General features: G+C 45.4%; 1 protein-coding gene across 1 annotated transcript in view; it reads left to right on the plus strand.

Moving 5' to 3' along the window:
- The window catches only part of Tmem178b (transmembrane protein 178B), a 364,049-nt gene that overhangs the window by 332,016 nt on the left and 7,914 nt on the right, over positions 1-24,119 (plus strand). The window contains exon 3 of the mRNA XM_013021665.1: positions 4,090-4,227. Within this exon, the coding sequence (XP_012877119.1) occupies positions 4,090-4,227 (138 nt within the window). The remainder of the gene's footprint in view (positions 1-4,089; positions 4,228-24,119) is intronic.

Below are 24,119 nucleotides of genomic sequence, written 5' to 3' on the forward strand. Positions count from 1 at the left end.
ATCTTGTTTTTGTTCTCCAGCTGGTTGTTTTTAATGGAGTTTTATTTTTATTTTATGGAGTCAATAACTTTTGGCTCTTGTCTGTCTGGAGATGTTAATAATTTTAAATTAGGTTTTGCTTTTCTCTGGTCCAGTCTCCCCACCTTGTGGGGTTGTAGACTTTGCTCAGATATCTGAAGATACTTGGTTGCTGGCTTCTGTTGAAAAGTGGGGGTATGAAAGAACTTCCTGAGAGCACTGAATCTGTGAGGGAACCCCAAGCTAACTTGGGGGGCTCAATAAGGTGCTGCTCAAAGGGCAAGAAAATACAGTCAGCCTTCAGAGTGGAGGGTGAAGAGCTGGTGAGAGTAGAAGAGGTCCGCGTCTCAGTGATGAGATTTTACATCCTTATCAGAGGGCAGTAGGGAACTTTGCAACACTCTGAGCTGCACAGGTGTTGGCCCATTCTTACCTGGCTGGAGACTACCATTCCCGAGAGCTCCGTTTTATGCCTTTGGGGTGAGAAGAGAGCTCCTCAGTGATATGGAGTAACGGTGAAGATTGGGGGGAATTGGAGAGTTCACTTCCTTCCCAAAATAACTTCCACCAAGTTTGGTCTCCTTCCACTCTGCTTAATGGTCCGGGGAGACCGATAGGTGCCTGCCCACAGGCCTTTGGGGAAATCTTTGGGCTGGCTTTCAGCCTCCTGATGCTGGCTGTAAATTTAGCTCTGATACCCAGGTCATTACACAATCAGTGTATCAGTTCCACCCCCCCAAGTCTGCTTGTGGACATCATCTCTCCTGCTTTTCCAAAGCTGTGGACATCTGTCTTCAAAAAAAATCTTTAAGTGTAGTTCTGGCTTGATTTTGGAGGAAGAAATGCTAGATACTGTTAGTTCAGTCAATCATTACAACACAGTAGGCCTTCAATTCCGTTCTTCATTTCCTCAGATAACTCACTAGTATAGGTATTAACTCTTCTTGCAGTTCATTGGATTGGAGGCTGTCGATAAATGATTTAACATCTCTCTGAATCTTGCTTTCTCCTCTCCAAAAGAGGAATATATCTTGTCTTACCTCTCTTATGAGTTGTTTCAGTTTGCCTGAGTTATTGTGCGGATAACTTGAGTGACTCTCCAAGAACAGAACAACCATCCGTTCATGCACAGCTTAGGCAGAAACAGACTCACAGTGTGGCATGAAAATCCTCCTGGGCCAGTGACAGCACAGAGGCAGGAAAGACTTTTGCTTTTCATCCTGGTTTCCACACCAGCAACTTAATACCACCTTCCACTTCTGCTAACAAAGCCCAGGAGGTGACAGGGAAATGATTCGAATCCCAGGGAGAGAGCAGGTAACAGCTTCATCCTGACCTGGGAGCCAAATGACTGGTGTCTGCCCAGAAGTTTTGGAAGAGCAATTATTCTCTTCATTTTGCTGTCTGCTCTCTCTTTCCATGACCGCCATTTTCTTTGAGGTAAACCACTTTAGTAATCCTCCAGTATCTACCACTTTCTCCATTTTCTGATTTTGCATTTCTCCTTTGCAAGGCCAACTGAGACTCAGATCTGCAGCAGAGAAGAGTCTGTGGGCTCATTTGTCTCCAGTGAGGACAGAGGGAACAAGATCCCTAAGTCCTTGGAACCATCCTACACCAAAAAGGGAAAGGTAGACATGCCAAACTTTTGGACTTCCTCTTAAGGGGTTAAACCTCCTGAAGGGAAGTTTCAGGGGGGAGAGGAGGTCTAAACCTTCTTTGCAATGACAGCCATCTGGCCTCTCCCCCTTCTCATCTTTCCTTGTCCTTGAAAAGAGTGGAGTGTAAAGAAGCATCGATTAGGCAGTATCCCATTTCCAGGAATCAATTCTGATGGTGTACATGTCCAATGGGGACCTTCCCTCCCTCCCCCCCTCCCAGGAGGCAGCTCAGGCCTTCTTGGCTGAGTCTCTGTGGTGAAGAAGGAAGGGACTCAAGTCAGACAACACAACACTGAGGGCATCTGGGAGGATGGAAGAGACAGGACAGTCCTGGGTAGTTTAATAAGAAGTATGACAGGTGGGAATGTTCTTCTCCTTCCTTCCCTTATTTCAGGCTGGCAGTGGCTGGCTGTGCAGAAAGTTTGGCTCACGTGTTCATATTGTAATTGAACCACACTTTCACCAAAGCTTCATCTGACTCATTTAGCAACATGAGCAATCGTACAGTGCTGCGTGATAATGAGGCACCCTTGGCAGCTCGCAGAAGTGGCGATGCGAGTGTTACTTTTACCTGGCAAGGGCAGGGTGCCAGGTTGGCAGGGGAAGGCCAAGACCTGAGCGCAACTGAAATGTGCTCCACTGCCCTCTGAAGGATCTCTGCCTCCGGGGGGCTAGGGCTCTGACTGCCTTCTTCTACAGCTCCTGCCTCTTTAGAGAGGAGGGGTCACCCATGGTTTTCCTCCTATGCCCTTTCCTGTTCCCCAGCTAGGGTTGTCAGTGTCTGATTTGCCATGTCAGGACAAGGAGATCAGATCCCTCCTCTAGAAGAACCTCAAGCCAAACAGAGCCACGGTTCTTTGATTTGTTCTGCATGCTAGCCCTAGCTAGAATGTGAGAGAAGAATGGAGGAGATGCCCCCTTGTGAGATCTGAAGACAGCAAAATGTTCTCCACCAAGACCCTGGGGCATTTGTCTCTGGGGTGAGACGATATTGTTGGGGCAACAGGTGGTGGCATGGCTGTTTCTAGGCAGGCACGCACTCATGCTTGCTTCCTCCTCCTCTCTCTTTGAGAGATGCATGTCTCCGGGTCCTTCAGGCTGCTCTGCAATGCCCCAGGGGAGTTGGAGCTGGACAAATGGCTTTGCTTCCATTTGGAGGCCTGCTGGCAGGCTGGAGCTGGTGGGTGGGCCCACATGTCGAGGAGAGCAAGAGGCAGCCAGCTGCAGGTGGAGACAGGGCAGGTGAAAGGTATGGCTTGCCTGACAGGGGCTGGGGAAAGGTGCTCATTAGGATGATCAGTTCATGGGGGAAAAAAAAGAGTGGGGAGACCAAAGTTTATGTCTGCAAAAATGGTATGTTGAGGGGTGTGTGTCTGTGTGTCTGTGTGTCTGTGTCTGTGTCTGCGTCTGTGTGGTAACAGTGCTAGCCACCTCTAGACACAGTAGGGCAGGGCTAGGGAAAAAGCCTAAGCCAAGGAAGGCACTAAGAAGCCTGCTGAGACATGAGAGAGAAAGAGAGAGGGGGGAGAGAGGGAGGGAGAGAAGGAGAGAGATGAGAAGAGAGAGAGGAGGGAGAGAGAGAGTGTGTGTTAGGGGGGAAGGGAGGGAAGGAGGAAGGGAGGGAGACCAGCCCTCTCCTTTCTGCTAAAAATACAGTGCTTCCAGGCATTCTTTTCCTCCCTAAGCCATTCCTGGCTTTTTCTGATGGGTCACAAGGAATGGAGCAGAAAAGGTGCTGACTCTGAACACAGGGCTTGACCTAAGGGTGGAGGACTGGAGTCAAGCACTAGAAAGGGGCTGAGATGAGGGCAGGAAGTATGGCTGGCACTCTAGCCCCACATACAGGCAAGCTGAAGCTTTGAGAGCCAGCGTGGAGCAGAGGGAAAGGAGCACAAAACCCCACCAGCTGGATGGAGCAGCCGCACACAACTGAGATCCTTTTCAGCTCCAACAATGCACCTCCAGGGTTCTTGTCTCTCTGAGAGGCTGACTAATACTGCCATTAGCCACATTTATCTGGGTTCAGATCCTTGTGCTACAACTTATGAGCTGCTTGCATTTTAGCAAGTGGCTCCTTTTTTGTAGACAGGGAGAAAAGCAACTCCATCTCTGAAGGATGAAATAGATGCATGAGAAGAGCAGCAGTTTCCGGCATGAATGATGTATGCAAGCAATGGTGGGTTTAGCATGATGAGCTCTTCTTTGCTTTAGAAGGAGACAGGGAAGAGAGAGGAGAGGAGGACGCTTTCCTCCACAAAGGAAGTTCTGTTGTAGGAGCCTGTTTGAGAAGGGAAGGTTGTTGTCTTGTTCCAGTAGCGTCTAACCTCTCTGTCCTACTGCTGGGCAAGGGCGCCCCTGCTCTGCGTCCCAGCTTCTGATACTGACGGCTGCCCACTTGCCTTCCCCACAGACCTGCGCAGAATGACGGCTGGCTTCATGGGCATGGCGGTGGCCATCATCCTCTTCGGCTGGATCATCGGAGTGCTCGGCTGCTGCTGGGACCGAGGCCTTATGCAGTATGTGGCAGGGCTTCTCTTCCTCATGGGAGGTAAGGCTGCTGGCCTAGGAGGGGATGGGGATGGGAAAGATCCTGGTTCCTGGAGTTGTGGGAGAATGGCAAGAGGGTATGACAGATGAGCCATGACTTGACTGGGGCTTTCCTCATTCACTCGTTCATTGGCTCATCCAAAGGTCTCCCAGTTCCCACATGCCAGTACACCAGCTGTTAATGATGCCAAAGAAAAATCAGACATGGTCCTCACTCTCTAGGGGACCTGGGATCTGACTGCCCTGTCACTGTGGCTTTGGAGATTTGGGTTACGGCAAATGGAAATCTAGAGTATGCATGAGCCCAGGATGTACTGGGGCCTGTAATACACCTGGGCCCTTTGCTTTGGTGTGGGAGGAAAGGAGGAGGTACTTTCTCTCCAAAGGCCCATGTTCACCCTTGGGCCCTAACCTCCCTCCTACATGACCTCCTCCCCTGCTGTTTAAAATAAAGCAATGGTGGGGGCCAAGGCTCAACCCTCCCCTGTCAGTCTCCCTTGAGACTGAGCCAATCCAGTGTCTTCTAACAAGGATTGCATAGAAGGAGAACTACAGCTATATGATAATATGGTATCACATGAAGTAGAAGTTCATCTACCATCTGCCTGTGCCTCCTCCTTCCTTTCAGAGCTAGAATGCACCTTTTTGTTTCCTGGCTGGAGTCTCAGTCCAGAGTTGAAGTTTTAGACTGCTCAGAGGAGGCAGAAGGGTGAATTATATGGGGCTTGGTAGAAGAGGTATGGGACTGGACAGAGGGAATCAGAAATATTTGTGGATATAAGGGACAGTGAGTCCCCAGGAAGACAAAAATGTTGATTCGCTTCAAGCACCATGCAACCATCCAACTCGGGTCCCCTTTGTGGTCAACCAGAGTTTCTGAGCAGAGGAATGGGGACACAAGGCTCTTTCCCCTACAGGTTAGTTGGAGGGAAAGGAGAACTTGTCTCTCTCACTGCACAGAAAGATCTCTAGGGCCCAGAGAGCATCGTACAACGGGACCTGAATGCTTACCCTTTTCCTTGAATCACACTCTCCTGTGCCCTAGACCAGCAAGGCTTTCCAAGGAGCTGCCGTGTAGGCCTCACCTCTCTGCCATTAGAATGAGGATGTGGCAGAGCTGCTCCCTCATCTGTGGATGTGGCAGAGATGGGGAGAGATAGGAACATGTTGGACTCTGTGATCATGGGTTGGGTACCCTCCAGGTCTGCTACAGGGAAAGGCTCACAAAAGAGCCTCCCTTACTTTCTCTAGGTCTCTGTCCTCTTCAGTGAAATAAGGAATCAAGCCAGCTCATGCTTCTCACACTATATTTTACCACGGAGTCCCTTTTGTTGCCTTTTCTCAATCCAACTTTTACACGGACCCTGGAATGTAACAAGTTAAAAGTGAGGCAGTTCTGTTTGTAGTGAGGCCTAGCACTGAGGCTCTTTTCAATACACAAAGCACGCTCCACTAAAACAGGGCTATCCTGCGGCTCTAGAGAGGTCTCCCAGGAATCTGAGAAAAGCTGAGCAAACAGGCCTCGGGCAGAGCAGGAATCCAGTGAGCCCTAGGGGCTGGCTGGCTTTCATCTCCACCTCTTTCCTGGTGTTTCAGGTCCTAGGCACATTCTCTACTGTCTCCTCTCCTCAGGCACACACACAGATTCAGCTCCTGCCAGGTGCCAAGCCTGAGACCTTTCAACTCTTCAAGAACTTCCTTCTTGACTGCTTCAGTCAGCTTGTAAACAAACAACAAGAAGGTGATTGGTTGTTTTTTTTTGTTGTTTTGTTTTCTGATCAGGTCACACATTGTAGGCCAGACAATAAGCTGGCCAGGATGGCGAGATAGTGGTGAGGCCAATAGCTGTGACTCTCACTGGATCCTGTCCCTCCCCCTCACCTGAGACCCTCCTAAAGGGGTGAACTGAGGCAGACAGTGAGGACAAGAAGGGGGCCTGGAACTCTTCCATTGCTGAGACACCAACCAGAAGCCTGGGGGCTCTGGGCAGCATCTGGATTGGATTAAAAACGGAGGCCACTCCTTACAGGGTGGCAGAGTTAGGAGCCTTGTCCTCTTGTTCAGGTTGTGGTGGCCCCACCCAACTGCATATGGGAGATCCCCGAGGAACTTCTACAGACACAGATGCTAGGCCCCACGCATACCAAGCAGAGCTTCTGAGGTGCTCTTCACCTGCAGCCTCAAGAGCCAGTGGGACAGAGGAGCCTTAGAGCTCTTCCTAGCTCTAATATCTTACGATAGGAGAGACAAACTCATTGTCCAAGACTTCTCATGATTTAATCTTGGCCTTTTATGACTGTTTCTCCAAGCATTACACAGTAAAAGAATTCAGTGCTCACGGGCCTCAGATATTACAGGGAGGGCCTCAGCCCTGATTACGAAAGGCCCAGATAAATTTTCTTCTCTTGGACATGCGTTATAGTTTCTAAACCACATAACCACGTTTTCTGATAAAGTATTGGTGTGATGACAGGCTTTGAGGAAGCTGCTGTGCTAAGAGCTATTTCTTGTTAACGGGTGCCACCCGAGACTGGAGCGAATCCATCTCATCCACAGGTCATGCAGGCTTCTCTGCCATCCTGGAGCTTTGCCATCTGTGTTCCTAGGTAAAGTGATATCCTCCTGAAAGCCTGGGTGGGAAATGGTAGCCTCATACTTTTGGGTACTAATAGGCCATGGACCAACAGAAAGGACTAATGACCAAAGCCACTAGCTGCTGAGCCTTTGAATGGTGGTCTTTTCTGGAAGGTAAAGGAAAATCTGGGGAATGGGAGGGACTCTACCCTCCTCAAACTAGCATCCTTTGCAGTGAGCTGAGACCTAGCCCTGGGATCCCAGAAGCCCAGGGCAGCCCCCGTGTGCTGATCCAGGAGCTTGATTTAGTTAGGAAGTGGGCACTATTAAGGAGAACAAACCAGGTTTAGAGGCTGCATACTTCCAGGCTCTGCTCAGCTGTGACAGCTCTACTGAGAGGTTGGGCACCAAACTAGACGTGACTCATTGTCCAAGGCCTTGCATGCTTTTGTTTTTTAACCTTGATCTTTTATGACTCCTTCTCTTAGCCTTGTGCAACAAGAGTCTGTTCTGTGTCAATACACCTTGACCTGTAGAACCCTGTGTCGAAGAGACATGTCAGTGTCGATGCTTCTCAGAACCTCGCCAGCACCTGATCTCTAGGGGTGAATCTCTAATGGTGACCCTGTTGAAGAAGTTGGCGTGACAGGCACCTGTTCGATACAGTTAAACCATCTCTCACTCAAACCATGTAGATTTTTTTTTTACAAGAGTGGGACAAAAAACTTCACGTAGCCTTCGCTTTCCTCTAGATTTGTTACTGAACACCAACACATAGCCAGAGTTTGGTTCAGCTGCAAGTAAAAGCTAACCAAGGGGGACCAAGAGCATCTTGGGCTGACTAGCATGGAGGTGGTGAGCAGGTAGGAAAAGAACGGGACAACAAGAATGAGAAAGATATATTTGGTGTCTTGATTCCAAAGATGGAATTGGAGGTCACTTTAGGCGAAGCTGTCCAGGGACCAAATAAACACACAGAGACTCTAGTCACACCCTTTGTGCACGGAGTCTTTCCTCTTTGCTGCCTCAATTCTTCCTCTTTGTGACTCAGCCTGCACTGGGTACTTCTCTGTTCCAGACGTAACTATTTCTGAGTTAAAGAGAGGGCATCTTGCACCCTGTGCTGTGAAATAACACAACCAATTGTTTAATTGATGCCCAACCCAAAGGAGGCAATTAATTAAGCAGGGCAATGTTGTCTGGCCAGGAGGGGAGGGAAGGCGGGTGGGAGTTGGCTTCCCTTTTGGCAGTGGCTCCAGGGAGATTCTAGCTCAGACTGGTACAACAGCCTTTGGATGCCAGCAGTTGCCCTGATGAATCATCCATGCTGTTCAGAGGCTCAGGAACAGGATGACACAGGGACAGATTGCCTGGCAAGGGAGCATGGACTACTGTGGTCACCTGTGTCTCCCTCCCAGAGAACACCTTGTGAGGAGACGTCTACAAAATGAAGTAGAACACCCAGTCCATGTCCCACCCTTCCAAGACTCCTCCCACAATTCCCTCACCCTCACTGGAAGCCATCCATTCTCCCTACATCAGCTGGGTCTTAAGACTCCACCATCTCTTCTCAAGACTAATACTGGATCCTCCTACCTGACTGACCCATCTCCACTTGGGCTAACAGCACAGCTAACCTAATTTTTAACTGCCAGTCAGATACCACTCCCTTACTACTAATTACCTACTATTAACGGTCCAATGATTTCTAGATGAACTTACAATCCTAACTCCTCATTCTTCTTTAGAACCCATCTGTAGTCTAGCTGATCTTGCCTAACTCATGTCCTCTGGACACAGCCTTGTATCCACGTCACTTGGCTCACACTGACTGCCTGTCTATCCCAGAACACCCAAAGTGTGACTTCAGGGTTCTGGAGCCAGTTGACACCTTGGCTCATAGCACTTTCCCTCAAAGATCTATTACACACACACACACACACACACATACACTTGTGCCCTCCATTGAGCACTCTCCTCTTTATTAACATGTTTACTTTAAAGTGGCACATTTGTTATAATTAATTAATACCGGTACTTTATGATTACCTGAAGTCCACAGTGACTTCAGATTCCTTTCGTGTTACTTGAAGTATTTTTCTTTTCCTGGATCCCATCCAGGATGCCACATTGCCTTTAATTCTCATGTCATCTTAGGCTCCTCTTGGCTGTAGTAGTTTCTCAGACCTTCCTTGTTTTCCATGACTTTGGCAGTTATTAAGAGCTGGTGGAAGCATATTGTAGGATGCCTCTCTATTGAGATTTGTCTGATGGTCTTCTCATGATTATTCTAGGTTATGAATTTGGGGGGAAAGGCCACAGAGAGAGCGCCATTTTATCACATCATTTCAATATCATTTATGATGATGGATGTTGTCCTTAGTACCTGGTGAAAGTAGAGTTTGTTGTGAATCTTCAAACCATCCCCCTCCCCATATCATATTCTTGGGAAGAAAGTCCCTATCTATGGCCTTGTATGAGGAGTGGAGAGCTAAGATAGAGCACTGGCATGGAGAAAACTCCTTTGGGAGTGACATGTGCATCTAAATTATTTAGAATTCTTCCTCCTGGGAGATTTGTCGCTACTTATTAAACTAGTCAGTCATTTGCTTATTTGTATCAGTGTAGGCTCATGAGCATTTATTTTACACTTTGGGTTCTAATCCAATGCTACTTTTTATTTTGTTGCTGTTCCAGCTTTTGATTTCAATTAGCTCTTACCCTCCTTTGACATATCCCCATGAATGTGGATTTTTGTCTTTCATTGCTTCTTGTTTGTGTGCTCTAACTTGTCTTCTATATTTCCTATTCCAGTAGGAGACTTGAGGATCTTTGTTTCTTTTATCATCATTATTGTTGTTGGAGAATGGTATTAGAAACCAAGCTCTGGAGACTAGAGGTATCTGAAGTATTTTTCACACCCTGTATCTGTTCATTGTCCCTCCCCACACACCAAGATGTAAACTCCGAGAGCTTCAGAACCTTGCCTGCCCTAGTATGCTAGATTCTGTTTCCACCTTCTACCTTTATTTGAATAGACCTAGGGTTTATCTGATTCTGATATAAAATGTCTCATTTCTTTGGAAGTATGACTTGTACGTAGAGTTTGTAGAGGAGCTTCTGATTTTACTGGACTCACAGAATTTTAGAAATGGAAAGGATTTTAGACACCGTCCAGTTAGACCTCCTGGTGTTTTAGATAAGAGTAGTTGTATCACGTGGCTGTCCTAGATCACCTAGTTGTTAGTAGCTGGAAGAATGGAAGCCAGGGCCTGGCCCATGAACCCAGCTTGGATTGTTACAGCCCACTTTGCTGTTTCTGATCTCAACATCTTGTGTTGAAGATCCTTGTGCCCCACCTTGTTACCCCTCTCATCCTCCTCTTCCTCCTCCTCCTCTTCCTCTTCTTTTTCCTCTTCCTCCTTGAAGAGCTGAAGACTGAACTCAGGGCCTCTCCTTAACCACACACTTCTCACACTGTCCTGGCTCCAGTTCTGTGCTTCTCAGCCGATCTAGCATTCTCACAACTCCTGTCTGTGCCCTTGGTAATCCCTACCACCATATTTCCTCTTCCATTCCTTCCCTCCCAAAGACGCTAAGGGACCTATAGAAGAGATGCTGGTCAGATTTGAGGGAATACATTGTCATGGGAAGAGGGAAGCCTAAAGGTTCTTTTCCTATCACCTGTGATCAGTGTGACCTTCTCTACTTTCTCAGCCAGTCAGGAGAAATAAAAATGAAACCCTAAGGAAGCTCAGGCTGTTAGGTTTGAGCAGTCGCCATGACAGACAAATCAATGATGCCAAATGCCTGGCATCTGTAGCTAGCTTTAAAATGAACCTCAAGATCACAGTCCAAAGCCAGCTAGCTTTAAAATGAACCTCAATATCACAGTTCAAAGCCAGCCCGAGACTTTTATCTCCAATTAACCACCAGAAAACCAGAAGTGGTGCTGTGGCTCAAGAGGTAGAGCACTCACCTTTAGCTAAAGAGCTGAGGGACAGCATGCAGGCCCAGAGTTCAAGCCCCACAACTGACAAAAAAAAAAAAGAACCTCAAGGCACTTGCCATTAATATCCTTCTTTTGTCAGAGAGAGAGAGAGACCTTGATGAAGATCCAGACACTTTGAAAACCTGTAAGCCTAAAAGGGTGAAGTCCCAGGCCATGGGTGTCTTGCCTTAAGAATGCTTCTAGAATGATGGTTTCTCCATCACATCACCTGCCCTTCCTCACCTCTCCCCACTGCTGTTCACACGCATGTGCCAGTTCTACTTATCACTCGTCCTCCAGCCTCTTCTTTTCCACCTCTTTATGGCTCACTTTCTCCATCTTCTCTGAAACCGTTGTCTTTTCAACCTCAGACTTAGCATATCCCCTCCCTCCCCCATTTCTTGGCACCCTACTTAAAAACATGACCAAGTTTCTACTCAGCCTCTCATTGCATACCTTCAGGTCCTGATTTTATGACTCATGGGTCAGAGAGGGAGACATCAGCACAGAGAACCATGTAAATTAGCTAATTTGGGGAAGGGAGACTAAATTTAATAAGCCAATGACTTGCTGAGATACAAAGCTTATCAGAAATATGTATACCTCAAATAAAACCTTTTCTCATGCTCAGAGACACTTCCATAATCTATTACATCCAGTCAAGGGTGACTCTGACATACAGGCCATCTATCCTGCTTATCTGTTTTTATAGATCAATGTAAGACTTTACTAGAGCATCACAATTCTTCCCTAAACTTTTTATCCTGCAGTCTTGCAAAATCTTAAACAGAGATATACAAAGTACTTTATACACTGAATCATGCCTTGTCCCTTGAAAGCTGAATATTTGAACATTTATTAGCATTTGCTAATTATATTCAAAACAAATCCTGGGCAGGTAATTCATGATGGTAAAAGTCATTTGGAGCTAGACACCTACAATCTTAGCTACTGAGGCAGAGATCTGAGAATCAAGGTGTAGAGTCTGCCTAGGCAGATAAACCTATGTGACTCTTATTCCCAATTAATCAGCAGAAGTAGAGGTGTGGCTCATGCGATAGATTACCAGCGGTGAGCAAAAAAGCAGAGGGAAAAAGCTGAATGAAACTGTGAGGCCGAGTTCAAGCCTTGGTACCATCATTGAGAGCAGTAGGAAATAAAATCCAAGTTGACTAACATCGAGCCAAGACCAGGGCAATTCACACAATGGGGCTTTATCTTCACTTTAAATTGGAAATGCCATAAAGGGGTTACACCCTCATCACCAATGGGATCACCCCTGGGAGAGATGTAGTCGTCAGAAGCAAGCAGTGATCAGCCTTGGCCCTGCAAACTCAAATCTAGTCAGTGAAGGCCAGGTCCGCATGGCCTCTGACCTGTCCACAAAGCCACAGTGCCACATATTCACCTGGGCAGGAAGATATTTGTCCTTGACTTCCCAGATAAAATACTGAGAAAGAACAGACCCGGGAAGGAGATAGAAAGGAGGGTGGTTGGTGCCTGTGTGGAAAGTGAGCCCATAAGCATCCTCCCGTTCCCGTTCCTGCTGCCTAACTGGGGTGAGAGTGTTTGTTCAGGAAAAAAAAAGGAATTTATGTTTCTACTGTAGAGATCTAATCCAGGATCAGGGGGCCTTAGAGTAGCCACGTGACATTGGAAAGTTCTTTATCTGCCTCTCATGCTTTTCTCCAATTTACTTATCCATTAAAAAGGGCTAATGATGGTATTCGGCTGAAGCACAGCTGTGAGAATGGCAGGGTTAAGTCATGTGAATAATGTACAACAATGTCTGGCATTATTGGTCTTTGTATATTTTAGATATTATTATATCATTTATAGCTTTTTTAAAAAATACCTGCCTTCAGTAACACTCCACTGTGAGTCTGAGCAGATTCACTCGATGCAGGCTCCCTGTAGGTCTGCCAGAGGCCTAAGAAATCCTCACAAAAATAAATGTCTCTGGCTAATCACTGCCCTATTCCCTCATTCAGTCAGTGCCTCATTCAATCAATGATAATTCACTATTTACTTGGGATATGGTGGGGCATAGGATAAAGTCTCAGAGAAGAAGAACGAGGAGGAGGAGGAGGAGGAGGAGGGAGGGAGGGAGGGATGTGCAAGGACTTAGGATGACAATGAATCTCTTTGGTCTGGAGAAGTCGAGCAAGAGCTTGTGATAGACTCAGAATGAGATGGAGGTGATTCCAAAGTGGTGTCTAGATCATAAAGATCTTGGTGACTGTGGTCAGAGGTTTGACTGAAGTGTTGTCACTCCCCTTCATGTATTCCAAAATACATTTTGGGGCTGTCCACTGGGTGACATTCAGTATTGTGTCACTTTTTCAATGTCCCTAGTTACCTTCTGGAGGGTGGCACTCTTGGAGCCTCTACAGGCTACCATTGCTGGGTCCACTGGTATAGGACATAGAATCCATGCATAGGATAGTCAGGTCAGGTTTAGGGTGTTATGATATACCCCAGATGGTTTTCCAGTGCTTTGTACTCATCCAAGATCAGCTACATAATTTGATGGGCCAGTATAAACTGAAAATCCAGTGTTTCCTGTTCAATTAAGAACTTGAAGATCACACTGGGAGAACATTGTAGAAGGAGGCAGTTGCATAGGCTGTAGGTTCTGAAAACCAGTGCAGCTTCCAGCATTGCTCGATGCACTCAAACAGCCTGACCTCAGAACCGTGCAGTCTCTCACTCCAGGGCCTCCAGAAGACCTTGAGAAATGAGATCAGTTCTCTGTTCTGCTTCAAGTTCCCCTTCTACCTAACTCAAATCTATTGTCCTGATGAATCAATAATTGTAAAAAAAAAATTGTTAGCCCCTTTCCTTATGGTCAAGCCTGATCCCCAGATGTCATGAACACAAATCCTCAAGATGAGAAAGACACAATTTATTGCCTGTGTGACAGGGAAAGTACCACCTTGAAAATGTTTGCTAGGATGTCAGCAGGCAAAGAGGTAAGACTAGAATATATGGAGAATTGGAAGTCTGGTTTAAGGCCATCATTTCAGAATGAGTACTTGGTTAAGGCTATGTGAGAATAATGATGTCAGAGTTGGATAAGGATGACCGGCTATGGTCAGGACGGATAGTAACAGCTAGGTGAGGATGTAAAGGTGAAGGATTCAAAGGACTGTAGGATGGACACTATCAGTGGATATTTTTGCTGGCTCAATGGATGAATCTTTGGGAAGTTCCCAAAGTGAATAATCAAACAATTGTCTTGGTCCAGATGGTCCTCAATGTGAAATAGCAAAGTCATGTTCCTGTAGTTGGTGGGGTGTAGGCATGAGGTTGGTTCTCTTATTGTGTAGGACAGATGAGTTCTTCCTGGCCGGTGTTCTCCTGACCAGCTTGCCGGTACCAACACAGACATGCCAGATACATCTGAATGACTGAGTAAAGATGTTATAGATTGGGCTCCTGCTATCTTGAGTTCCCTCTCTCAGCACTAGCAAGCCTCTGTGTTTCCTGGGCCTGCGTTGAATTGGGGTTCCTTATTTTCCCACAATGGACCCTCCATAGCCAAGGGTGGATGGAGAATGGCAGGCAGGGAAGGAGGAAAGGGTAGCTGAAAGACATCCACTGCTGCGTGTTTGTTGAAAAAGAACAGGTTGCTTTACCACCCTTCAGTGGAAACAGAAAGTCCCAGAATGTGATGGCGACTCCACAGGGACTGGTTACCATGGAAACTCTGGCAATTTCTTAAGCAACTTTAAAAGCCTCCCCTCCCATGGCTCTGCTGGGAAGTTCTTACAGAGATGTGCAAGTCTTAGAGAAAGAGAACTTCTTGGGCCAACTCTGGCCCCTGAAAGAAGTCATAAATCAAAGAAAAGTGCTGGGTTTCTGAAGTAAACAGAGACCCTTCTCATTACAGTGGAAAGCTTCTCTCAGGAAACACCAAAGAGATTAGAATGGGTTTCAGTGAAGAGGGATTTCCTTTCTCCTGAGGTAGAAATGTGGGGGGGGGGAGGGGAAGGAATGATGGAGGTCTGGATGAGATAAAGAGGTTAAGATCAGGTGGTGGGATATAGGCAAAATCAGCCAGACAAGATCAGTAGTGCCATACTCCCTTTGTAGGTAGGAAACTAACTTAGTCATAGTGGGACCTTCATACACTTTTATGGAAGTGCTTAGTTGGTCAATGAGTTTCCCTTCTTTGCAGTTCCTGCTACTTGATAACAGAGTTCAAATGTTCTGCCCCAAAGCACAGTTAGTTTCTTAGTATTCAATTCAAACTCAGATCTACTTCATGTGGATATCTATGTTTCTCATTTGCATGCAGCAGTGATCCCCAGCTAGTCCATTAGCTTCTTGACATCCAAACAGCTGACACGATAGAGTAGTAGCAATGACCCCATACAGACCACCTCATCATGGAAAACAAAGGGTGTTGTTTTAGGGGGTGGCAGAAAGATGGAAGCTAATTCTGCTCATGGGAGATGTCTTAGAGACGTAGAAAAAATGAGTCTCTTTGGCTGAGAGCCTTATCTTTTCATATGTTCGAAGACAAAAGGCAAAGCTCGGGCTCATGGATAATCCTTACTTATTACTTTTGTAGTTCAACTAGCAACTCACTTCACCTCTTGGAGGCTGTTTTGTGTTCTCACCATGTCAGTAAAACTACTTTCTTTGAAGATGTGCTTACTTCTGACTGTTCTACCGGTCATCTTCCCATGAGCCTTTTCCTTCTTGACCTTCCTAGAGTTTACCTATAGCTGTCTTCCTTGAAACTCTTGTCTCCTGACAATACAGTTAGGTTCCTCCTCCCCCCCCCCCCCCCCCGCCTCCGCTGCGTTTCTCTGTTTTCTGTTTTCTTTGTCCTTCGCTGTACCTTTAAATTTGAGCTTTTGCTTCTGTTTTTTTCTTTTGTTCTATAAACATGCTCCCTTATCAATAATAGCCCACCTCAGAGTGACAATTATCTCCGTGAGGATGAATGCAGAACACGTGAATAGAATAGTCTGTTCTGAGCTCCAGCTTTCTATTTCTATTTTTATTTATTTCTAATGCTTTTTTTTTTTAAGTCTTTGAGTAGTTGTGGCCTCGTGTTTTTAATTGCTTCCTGGACATCTCTTATCTCTGGAATTTCAAACATGCCTTCAGCTGGTCTTGTCTACACATATTACCACATAGGCTTTGCCCTCATCAAACACATGCTACATGTCAGACCCTTTAAAGCCACCCAGTTAATGCCAGCTCCTATCATTTCCCTGCCCTTAAGGAAACTCACGCTTCTTTTGTTGAAGACAGGCCTGTCCCTTGAGTTGCTTTCACCTCCTCATCTTCACCACCACCTTTGCATCCGTTGTCAACATCTGTCAATGTTTCCTTTGTAATGTTCCTAGTGGCCCATTCATTTGCTTCCATTCCTTGAGCTCCATCTGGACCCTGATTACTACCGTGGTATCTTGGGAGTCATTTAGCCTTTGGTGGAAATCTCTGTCCTGCCAGTTGGTTGCCAAGATCTGAGCCTGCATTTTCTCATCTGTAAAATTGAGATAGTGATGTCTGCCCTGTAGGGTTGTGTGCGGCTGAAATGAGATAATATGTAGCAAAAGCATTTAGCCAAGAACAAGAATTTCATAAATGTTCATTTCCCTACTTTTCCCTAAATTCATCCTTGAGAACATACTGCTTTTCTCAAATATACTAATTACCATATCATTACTTGATGAAAAAAATTCTGTGGCTTCCTGATGTTTATAGAGTAAAATTCTAACATTCTCTGCCTGCAGTTCCATGTCAGCTACAATCCGGTGTTGTGTGCCTTCAGTACACGTCCCAGACCTCCACAGCCATCTCCTTACTGCTACCTGCTCCTTATTACCTTTTTCTGCCTTTCACCCGAGCTTTCCTCAAGACTCAACTTACAGTCAGCATCTCCCAGAAACATTTTTGACCCATCTTCACTAAATCCAGATGCTTCCTCTGAACTCAACCTTCGTACCATTTTCATGGCAATCAGCTCATCGCGCGCATCTTGGAGAGAATATTCCTTGTCATTTCCTTTCTTTCCTTTGTTGTCAAAACCTCTGTGGTAGCAAGGTGTCCTCTTCTTTTTGGCTACTCCAGTTGTGATTTTTGTCATCTTTGTTTTATACTCTGATATGATTTCTGGTAGCTTTGGCCTGATTGTGGGTTCTTTGTGCTAAAGTGAAAAAAAATGAAACTCAGTGACTTCTTCCAACACTCTTCTGGAGATTTGGGCACAGCTCTATTTTATTTCCTAATTATCTGATTTGCCATGTAAATTCAACCCAGTAAGTATTCATTGGGCACCTTCTCTGTGGTAAGCATTGTGCTGCTAGTCCTGAGGACACATAGCTGAGCACATATGGTCCCTGTCCTTAAGGGCCATCCAGGCAAGGGTACAGGCAGAGAGGCGCTCAGATCAGGGGAGTGGCAGGTGTCTAGGGCCGTAACAATGCTAGGAGGACCTTAAGAAGACCTTTCTCTTCTGGAGACTCAGAGACAGCCTCACAGGAGGCCAAAAGACAGAGGCTGAAGGAGAAAAATCTGAGGAACTTCTTCCTGTTCTTATCACTGTCTCACAAAGGACTTTTCATGTCCATCTATTAAGTGAAACTGCTCCTGGTCCTGGAGCTGACAACTTTCCAGAAGCAATATGCCGAGTCTTTATTTGTTCAGTCTAGTTTAAGGTTTCACGTGTCATTAATACATTTCCATTTTTGCGTGTATATATATATATATGTATATACACATATATCGGTGTAACTAAACTCTGTGGTGAAGGAAGCAAAAATTCCCCTTTATCCCAAAAAATGCTTAGTCAGCTTTATATGAAGTTAAGCTGTAAATCTAGGAGGATATTTGACCCCCGATGTGGATTCTGGGCGGGAAACAATGCCAATAGCCGTGTCCTCCCATGGCCGTGCTAACAAAACCTAGGCATTTCTCCCAGCTACATTTGGCTTAAAAATATAAGTTAATTTATTGAAATGCACTCTGTGGTTCAGTGCTCTTAACATGGTCAGCTAATCACAGTTCCCAGAAGCCTCTGGGTCACAGCCTCTTTTTGGCTCCTGCGCTAGCATGGCTCAGACTGGAGTCAGCTGAGCTCTCATCTCTGTGCTCAAATTAAGGCCCTCCTTCTCTTTCTGTCTCCTTAGAGGGTACGAACTAGCTACTTGTAAGGCCCTCCTTCCCAAGGGAGAAGTGACTTCCTTTTCTGACTTCTGCGCTTGGGAGAAACTGAGTTGGTGGGGTCTGGCACCACACAGGCCTTCTCCTCCTGCTCACTCCTCAGTGTGGTCAGCGGCCTGGAGTCCAGGCCTAAGGCCCAGGCCGGCTTCAGGAGGCTAATTTTCCTTTTCTGGCCCTCTAGTATGAGGTGATAGCTCCAAGTGAGAGTAGTCCTCCACAGCCCCCAATGTTCTCTCACGCAAATCCTCCGAAAATGGAAGCCTGAGGAGGTCCACAGATGCCACACCAGCCACACCAGAAATAAACTACAGATGCCACATAGACCCTCCCAGGAATGAACCACAGATGTCACACCCATTTGGCTCCCAGACTGCCTCTCTTCTGGAGCTTTTCTTATTAGAGTGTGAATTCAGAAGTGGGTGGGGCAGAAGAGTGACCATGTATCATTCCTCAGATCCCCAAAGGGAAGGTGGAACTAGAATGGCTGGTAGCAAATCTAGAGTTGGGTGGCTGAAAGGGGGAGACCCTGTGACAAGGGTTTACCTTTGAGGGATGACCTTCAGCTCTTGTAGGTTTTCTTCTGCCTACCTGTCAATTCTGCCTACTGGATTTAGTGTCTAGCCTATTGGGAAGCAACAAAGATTCTCACTAAGAAAGATGTGTGATGCTGCCCTTGATTCCCTTTCTTCGACTTCTGCATGCTGCTCCTTGTGGGAACTTCAAGTCCCTGCAGAGGAGTCACTCCTCCCCCAGTGAGTAGAGTTAGGGACAGTTGTGTTAAGAGCCCCGGGTTCAGTGAAGAAGTTCGCAGTGAGATGTTATTAATAGATCACGAGTCTAAAGGGCGCCTGTTAATGTTAGGGCCTCTTTTCCTATCTCACCAGCTAGCCAATAAATCTTCCTTACACATCACTGCATTTGGGTCCTATTTGGGGGAAAAAAGAGTTCTTCCTTTCTGACATGGGCTTCAGTCTAACTGGAGAGGCAGTACACTGCCCGTGAAATATCTATCACACGAGACAGCATAACAAAGAGCTGAACTGTGTGTTTGAGTCCTAATTCTTTCATCTGTGTGACTCCAGGCAGTTAACTGAATCTCTCTGTGCCTCAATGTCCTCCTCTAAACCCCTATACAGTTGCGTGGAGAATCAGAAGAGCTATTTGCAAAGCACTTAGAGCCCTGCCTGTCATAAAAAAGTACATAGGAAAGTTTTGTCTATATCAGAGCTATATATGTGCTCAGCGACCCAGCAATGAGGTGTCACCTCATTGAAATCACTGGAGTATAGATTTTCCTCCCAAAGAAAGGCCAAGGCCAAGCAGATGGAAACATAAACCAAACCAGGCTGCAAGCTGGCCTGATCTCCTGGCTACCACCCCAGCTTCTTCCTCTTCTAATTAACATGGCATTGGCTTAGATCAGATAGGGCAGAAGCCAGGAAGATTGCTTTTAGGAGCCAATTTCTGCCAGACACTTAAACAGCTGGGCCCCCCATCCCTCCACGTTTAAAATCAAGGCAATTTGGAGCGGAGCCTCATGTGCACATTGGTGTAGAGTGATGGTATCCAGTGATCTCATCCACCTCTCCTTCTGTGCATGTCAAAGGGTATAGGAGGCGGTGCCTTTCCCCCAGATCGTTCCTGTTAGACAAAGTTAGTGGAATCCAGTCCTTGTGTGAATCAGAGACAGTACTTTTGGACCCGAGTACCTGGAGTTTCCAAGTCACTTAGATGGAAAGGAAGGAACTGAGAGATCTGGTGTTACTCCTGTGTTTTATGGTCAAAGGGACCATGCCCCTGAGAGAGGAAGTGGTTTTTCCCTCTCCTCTGCTCTCTACTAAACCAAATCCCTCCATGTTATAGCTGTCCTTCCAGGAAGCTGGTGTAGGCTGACCGTGGACCTCTGGGGCTTATAATCACCAAGACAGGACACACATGTAATGACAGATCTGTTTGTACATAGGAAGCTTCATGCTAGCCCTGGGGGGTGAGGGGAGGTAATGTGACTTGGCCAAAACCTTGAGTGGTACCTAGGAAGAAGCAGTGCCAGGAAAGTTCTGCAGGAGACTGTATTGTTTCCAGCATCGCTCCCCCGCAAGAGACTGAGACAAGATTGCCCTCTGCCCTTGAGGTTCTTCGACTGTCTCTATCGTCAAGCAAGAAGAGAAAAGAACCTGGGGCAGGAAGATGGCATGCTCAGAGTGGCTTTACTCTTGGAAGCTCACTAATCACAGTTTGAGAATGTTCCTTTCTGCACAGCTGTAGATGCCACTCTCAGTTTAGTTAAGAAGCCAGTTGGATCCCACTGACTCTCAGCTCTAAACCAAGGCCCAGATGGATAAGAAGCTGCAAAGATTCACAGTGAAAAACATGTGGTGCTACACTCTTAATTTGCATCCTTTCCAAAATTCTCCTCCCCACTCTGTGGGAAAAGTTCCCAGCAGATCTTCTTCCTCTACAAAGCATGAAGTGTCTAGAGTCAGGTGGGCAGACAGAAGTGGGCCAGGGTTTCCAATGGCTGCTTCCCCTGGAGATTTCTTTTTGTGCTCTCTCTCGCTCTCTCTCACTCTCTCTTTCTCTCATTCATTCTTTCTTTCTCTCTCTTTCTTCATTCTTCCTTTCTTCCTTTCCTTTCCTTTCTTTCTTTTTTAGTAATGAATCTGGAAGAAAGTAGAATGGATACCTCTCAGATGTTTCTGCACTCAAATAATTTCAGGCAAAATCAGTTACAGCAAAATCAAATCTTTGCTGTCAAATGCTTTGAGACCATCAGCAAAGTATTTAACCTGAGATTGGTTTTTGAATTTTACGATTATTTGCGGCATCTATAAATGTATATGCTTGTACATATATCTATATACTATTATACCTATATCAATCTATAATTTCAATTCTGTGTGTGTTATCACATCTCCAAGAGACACAGAAGACACAGAAATTGAGGCTTGACTTCAGTGGCTATTCTTGAATTAATTATTAACACTTGAGAATGACTAATAATGATGTTATACTCAAAAAAAGAAAAAGGAGAGTATCCTTTGTTGGGTAAAATAATGAACATGCAACTCACAGTCATTGAATAAATAAGTGCAGGGTAACTATCCAGGAACCATAGTCAGCTCTTTTGCAGACACACTTCTAAAAGCCCCTAAATTTGCTGTCTATTGCCCAATTCTTTATAATCCTGAAAAGCTGGAGTAATATAAATACTCAATGTAGGTATAGTAAGTTTGGCACATAGACTCATGCCATATGCTTTATTATTAGGATTTTATATATGGACAGCGTTGTTTTCAAAAGCCAAATTTGTGATCAAAGTATGGTGCAGAACAGCTAGTATGATTTATTAGAGAAAACCCCTATTAAACACACACACACACACACACACGAGAAAGAGTATGACTGTTAGTGGTAGCTGTCTTGGTTGGAAGGGGTAGGAGCATAGGATAAGGACAATGTTAGCATATGACCAAGCCTTATGTACATCCTTAAATTGACACTTTTTCCCCAGTTACTTTTGATATGTGGGAAAAGTAAAAAAGTCAAAAATAAGAATAAATCAAAAGGAAGGCAATGCGATTCTTTGAACAGGCCTTCAACTCACATCGTGTAGTGATTCCCCAGCTACCTCTTAGGACCCTTCCTGGTGGAGCCCCAGCCATGGTAAACGGCTTCACAAACCACGTACCAGGGGACACCATTGGAGGCTCTCAGCGCTCCAACACAGGTTCATTTCCAAGAAGGATCTGTCTCTCGAGTGGATTCCGAGATTCCCTCCAAGTTGCACAGTTTTGGCTCCAACCAAGTCCAAAGAAGGAAGGATTCCAAGGGAGTACTTGTTCTAGAGCCTCCGCTCCCTGGGTGGCATTTGCCCTGGGATGAGGCCAGGGAGAATGGACTGACTGCTGGTGCGGAAACTGCAGCCACATTTTCTTCTTGTCTTTAAAGAACAATTTGTCTTCAACCTCACTTAAAGCTTTCCATTTCTAATATTATACCTTACATATAGAAATCAATTTTAACTTCTCGCAGCCTTTTCATATGTATCATTATCGCTCTTCAAAATAATCCTGCAGGGAGGGTACTATTCAGATGCCGAATTTCTGTGAAACTAAAAAGGCTTCCTGAAATCTAAGGCACCCATTGAAACATAAAGTGAGGGCATACAGGCAGGGTGTGGGAGTGTGCATATATACACACCCATGCGCGCGTGCGCACGCACGCGCACACACACACACACACACACACCACAGGTTCACAAACACTTCAGCCACTGCATCACAATTTATAAGAACAGGAGAATGGCAGGGACCAGGCCTACTACCTGCTTCATTTCCTTCTTGATTTAAAGGCCATATTTCACCTACCAGCCCCATAACCTAGAAATCTTATTTCTTCAAATGATATAGATGTAACGACTCATTGCTCTTGTTAATACAAAAGGAGACACCACCACCTAGAAGCTTGTAAGAGAGGCATCTAAACATAGCTAGCCATATTAAATAAATACAGCAGTCAGGTGCCAGTGGCTCATACTTATAATCCTAGCTACTCAGGAGGCTGAAAGCTGAAGATAACACTTGGTAGCCAGCCCAGGCAGGCAAGTCCATGAGATTTATCTCCAATTAAACACCAAAAAAAAAGTCAAAAGTGGAGCTGTGACTCAAGTGGTAGAGTATAAGCCATGGACACAAAAACTCAGGAATAGCACCCTGGGCCAGAGTGGCACAAAAAAAGACAGACAGACAGATAGATAGATAGATAGAGCAAGCTATTGGGTTATGCTTAGTTGCGTTTTCTAGGAACCAGGTCAAGTCTGGAAAGAGATATTCTTATTTTATTATGTGTTGTCAAGTAACATTGTTAAGCAAATTATTATGCCCTCACCCGTTGTATTAGTTTTCCAAAACTACTGTAACAAAATAACCACAGACCGGGTAAAATTGAGTTTCTAATTGTTGTGGAGCCTGGATGTTCTAGATTAAGGTGCCAGTAGTGTGGTTTTCTCAAAAGCCACTTTCCTTCACTCACAGATGGCCTCCCTCCCATACTTCATCACCTGGCTGTCCTTGTGTGTGCAAACTCTTGGAGTCTCTTATGATGTCCTGATCTCCTCTTACAAGGACACTAGTCAGGTTGGGTTTTAGGGGTCTACCCTAATGGTCTTATGTTCACTTAAGTACTTCTTCAAAGGCCCCGCTCTCCAAATACAGTCACAGTTGAAAGTCCTAAGGACAGAGATTCAACGTCTGAATTTCTCAGGGGCACAGGTTTAAGACTACAGATTTTAGGACAGGAACCTGGATACGTAGTTCTAACTTGGTATCGAAGGGGATTGGATTGGGGATTCATGTGTACCGAAATCTGCCAGTGTTCAGGTCTCTTGTATAAAATGCACATCATTTCACCTACTTTAAATCATCTCTATTACTTATAGTACTTGATACAACCTAAATGCTATGTAAATAAATGTTGTGCTATATTCTTTAGTAAATGCTCACAGGAAGGAACTATGAACATGTTCAGTACAGACCAGATCTCTTTCTTTAAGTAAAAATATTTTTATTGATGGAAATTGATCAGTTCTTTTAGAAGGGAACAGAGGTACAGAGTATATTCTTTTAAAGAATCAAGTTAACATGGAAGTGTTTTAGTTTTAGTCTTTGCATAATAACATCCATATAGAAGCTGATCTTGAAGCCAAATTTGGTGTCTAAGTCAGACCTGGACAGGGCACTGCTGGACTCAACTCAGGCTCAGACAGGCTCATATACCAAAAAGATTTTGATTCAGGCTTGGTTAAATCTGTGTGTGTGTGTGTGTGTGTGTGTGTGTGTGTGTGTGTGTAACTCACAGATGCAAAAGGCCAACTGTGTTCTCTCTTTTTAGGTTTAAATTATATTATATTTACAGATAGTCTAAAAAAATAATACAAGCATATCCCTAAAATACTTTTACCACTTGCCACAAAGGTAGCATTTGGAAAAAACAGTAGTACAATATCATAACCAAAATACTTACATTGATAGCCTGATAGCTGTGTTCTCCTTAGAATCAATGCCAACCTGTACAGACCAGGCCTTTCAGCATCTTCCTGTGAGGCCGTTGCATGATTGTGGCATAAACTTGCTGGGGTATAGAACAGC

The sequence above is a fragment of the Dipodomys ordii genome, unplaced genomic scaffold (genome assembly GCF_000151885.1).
Source record: "Dipodomys ordii isolate 6190 unplaced genomic scaffold, Dord_2.0 Scaffold56, whole genome shotgun sequence".
Lineage (NCBI taxonomy): Eukaryota > Metazoa > Chordata > Mammalia > Rodentia > Heteromyidae > Dipodomys > Dipodomys ordii.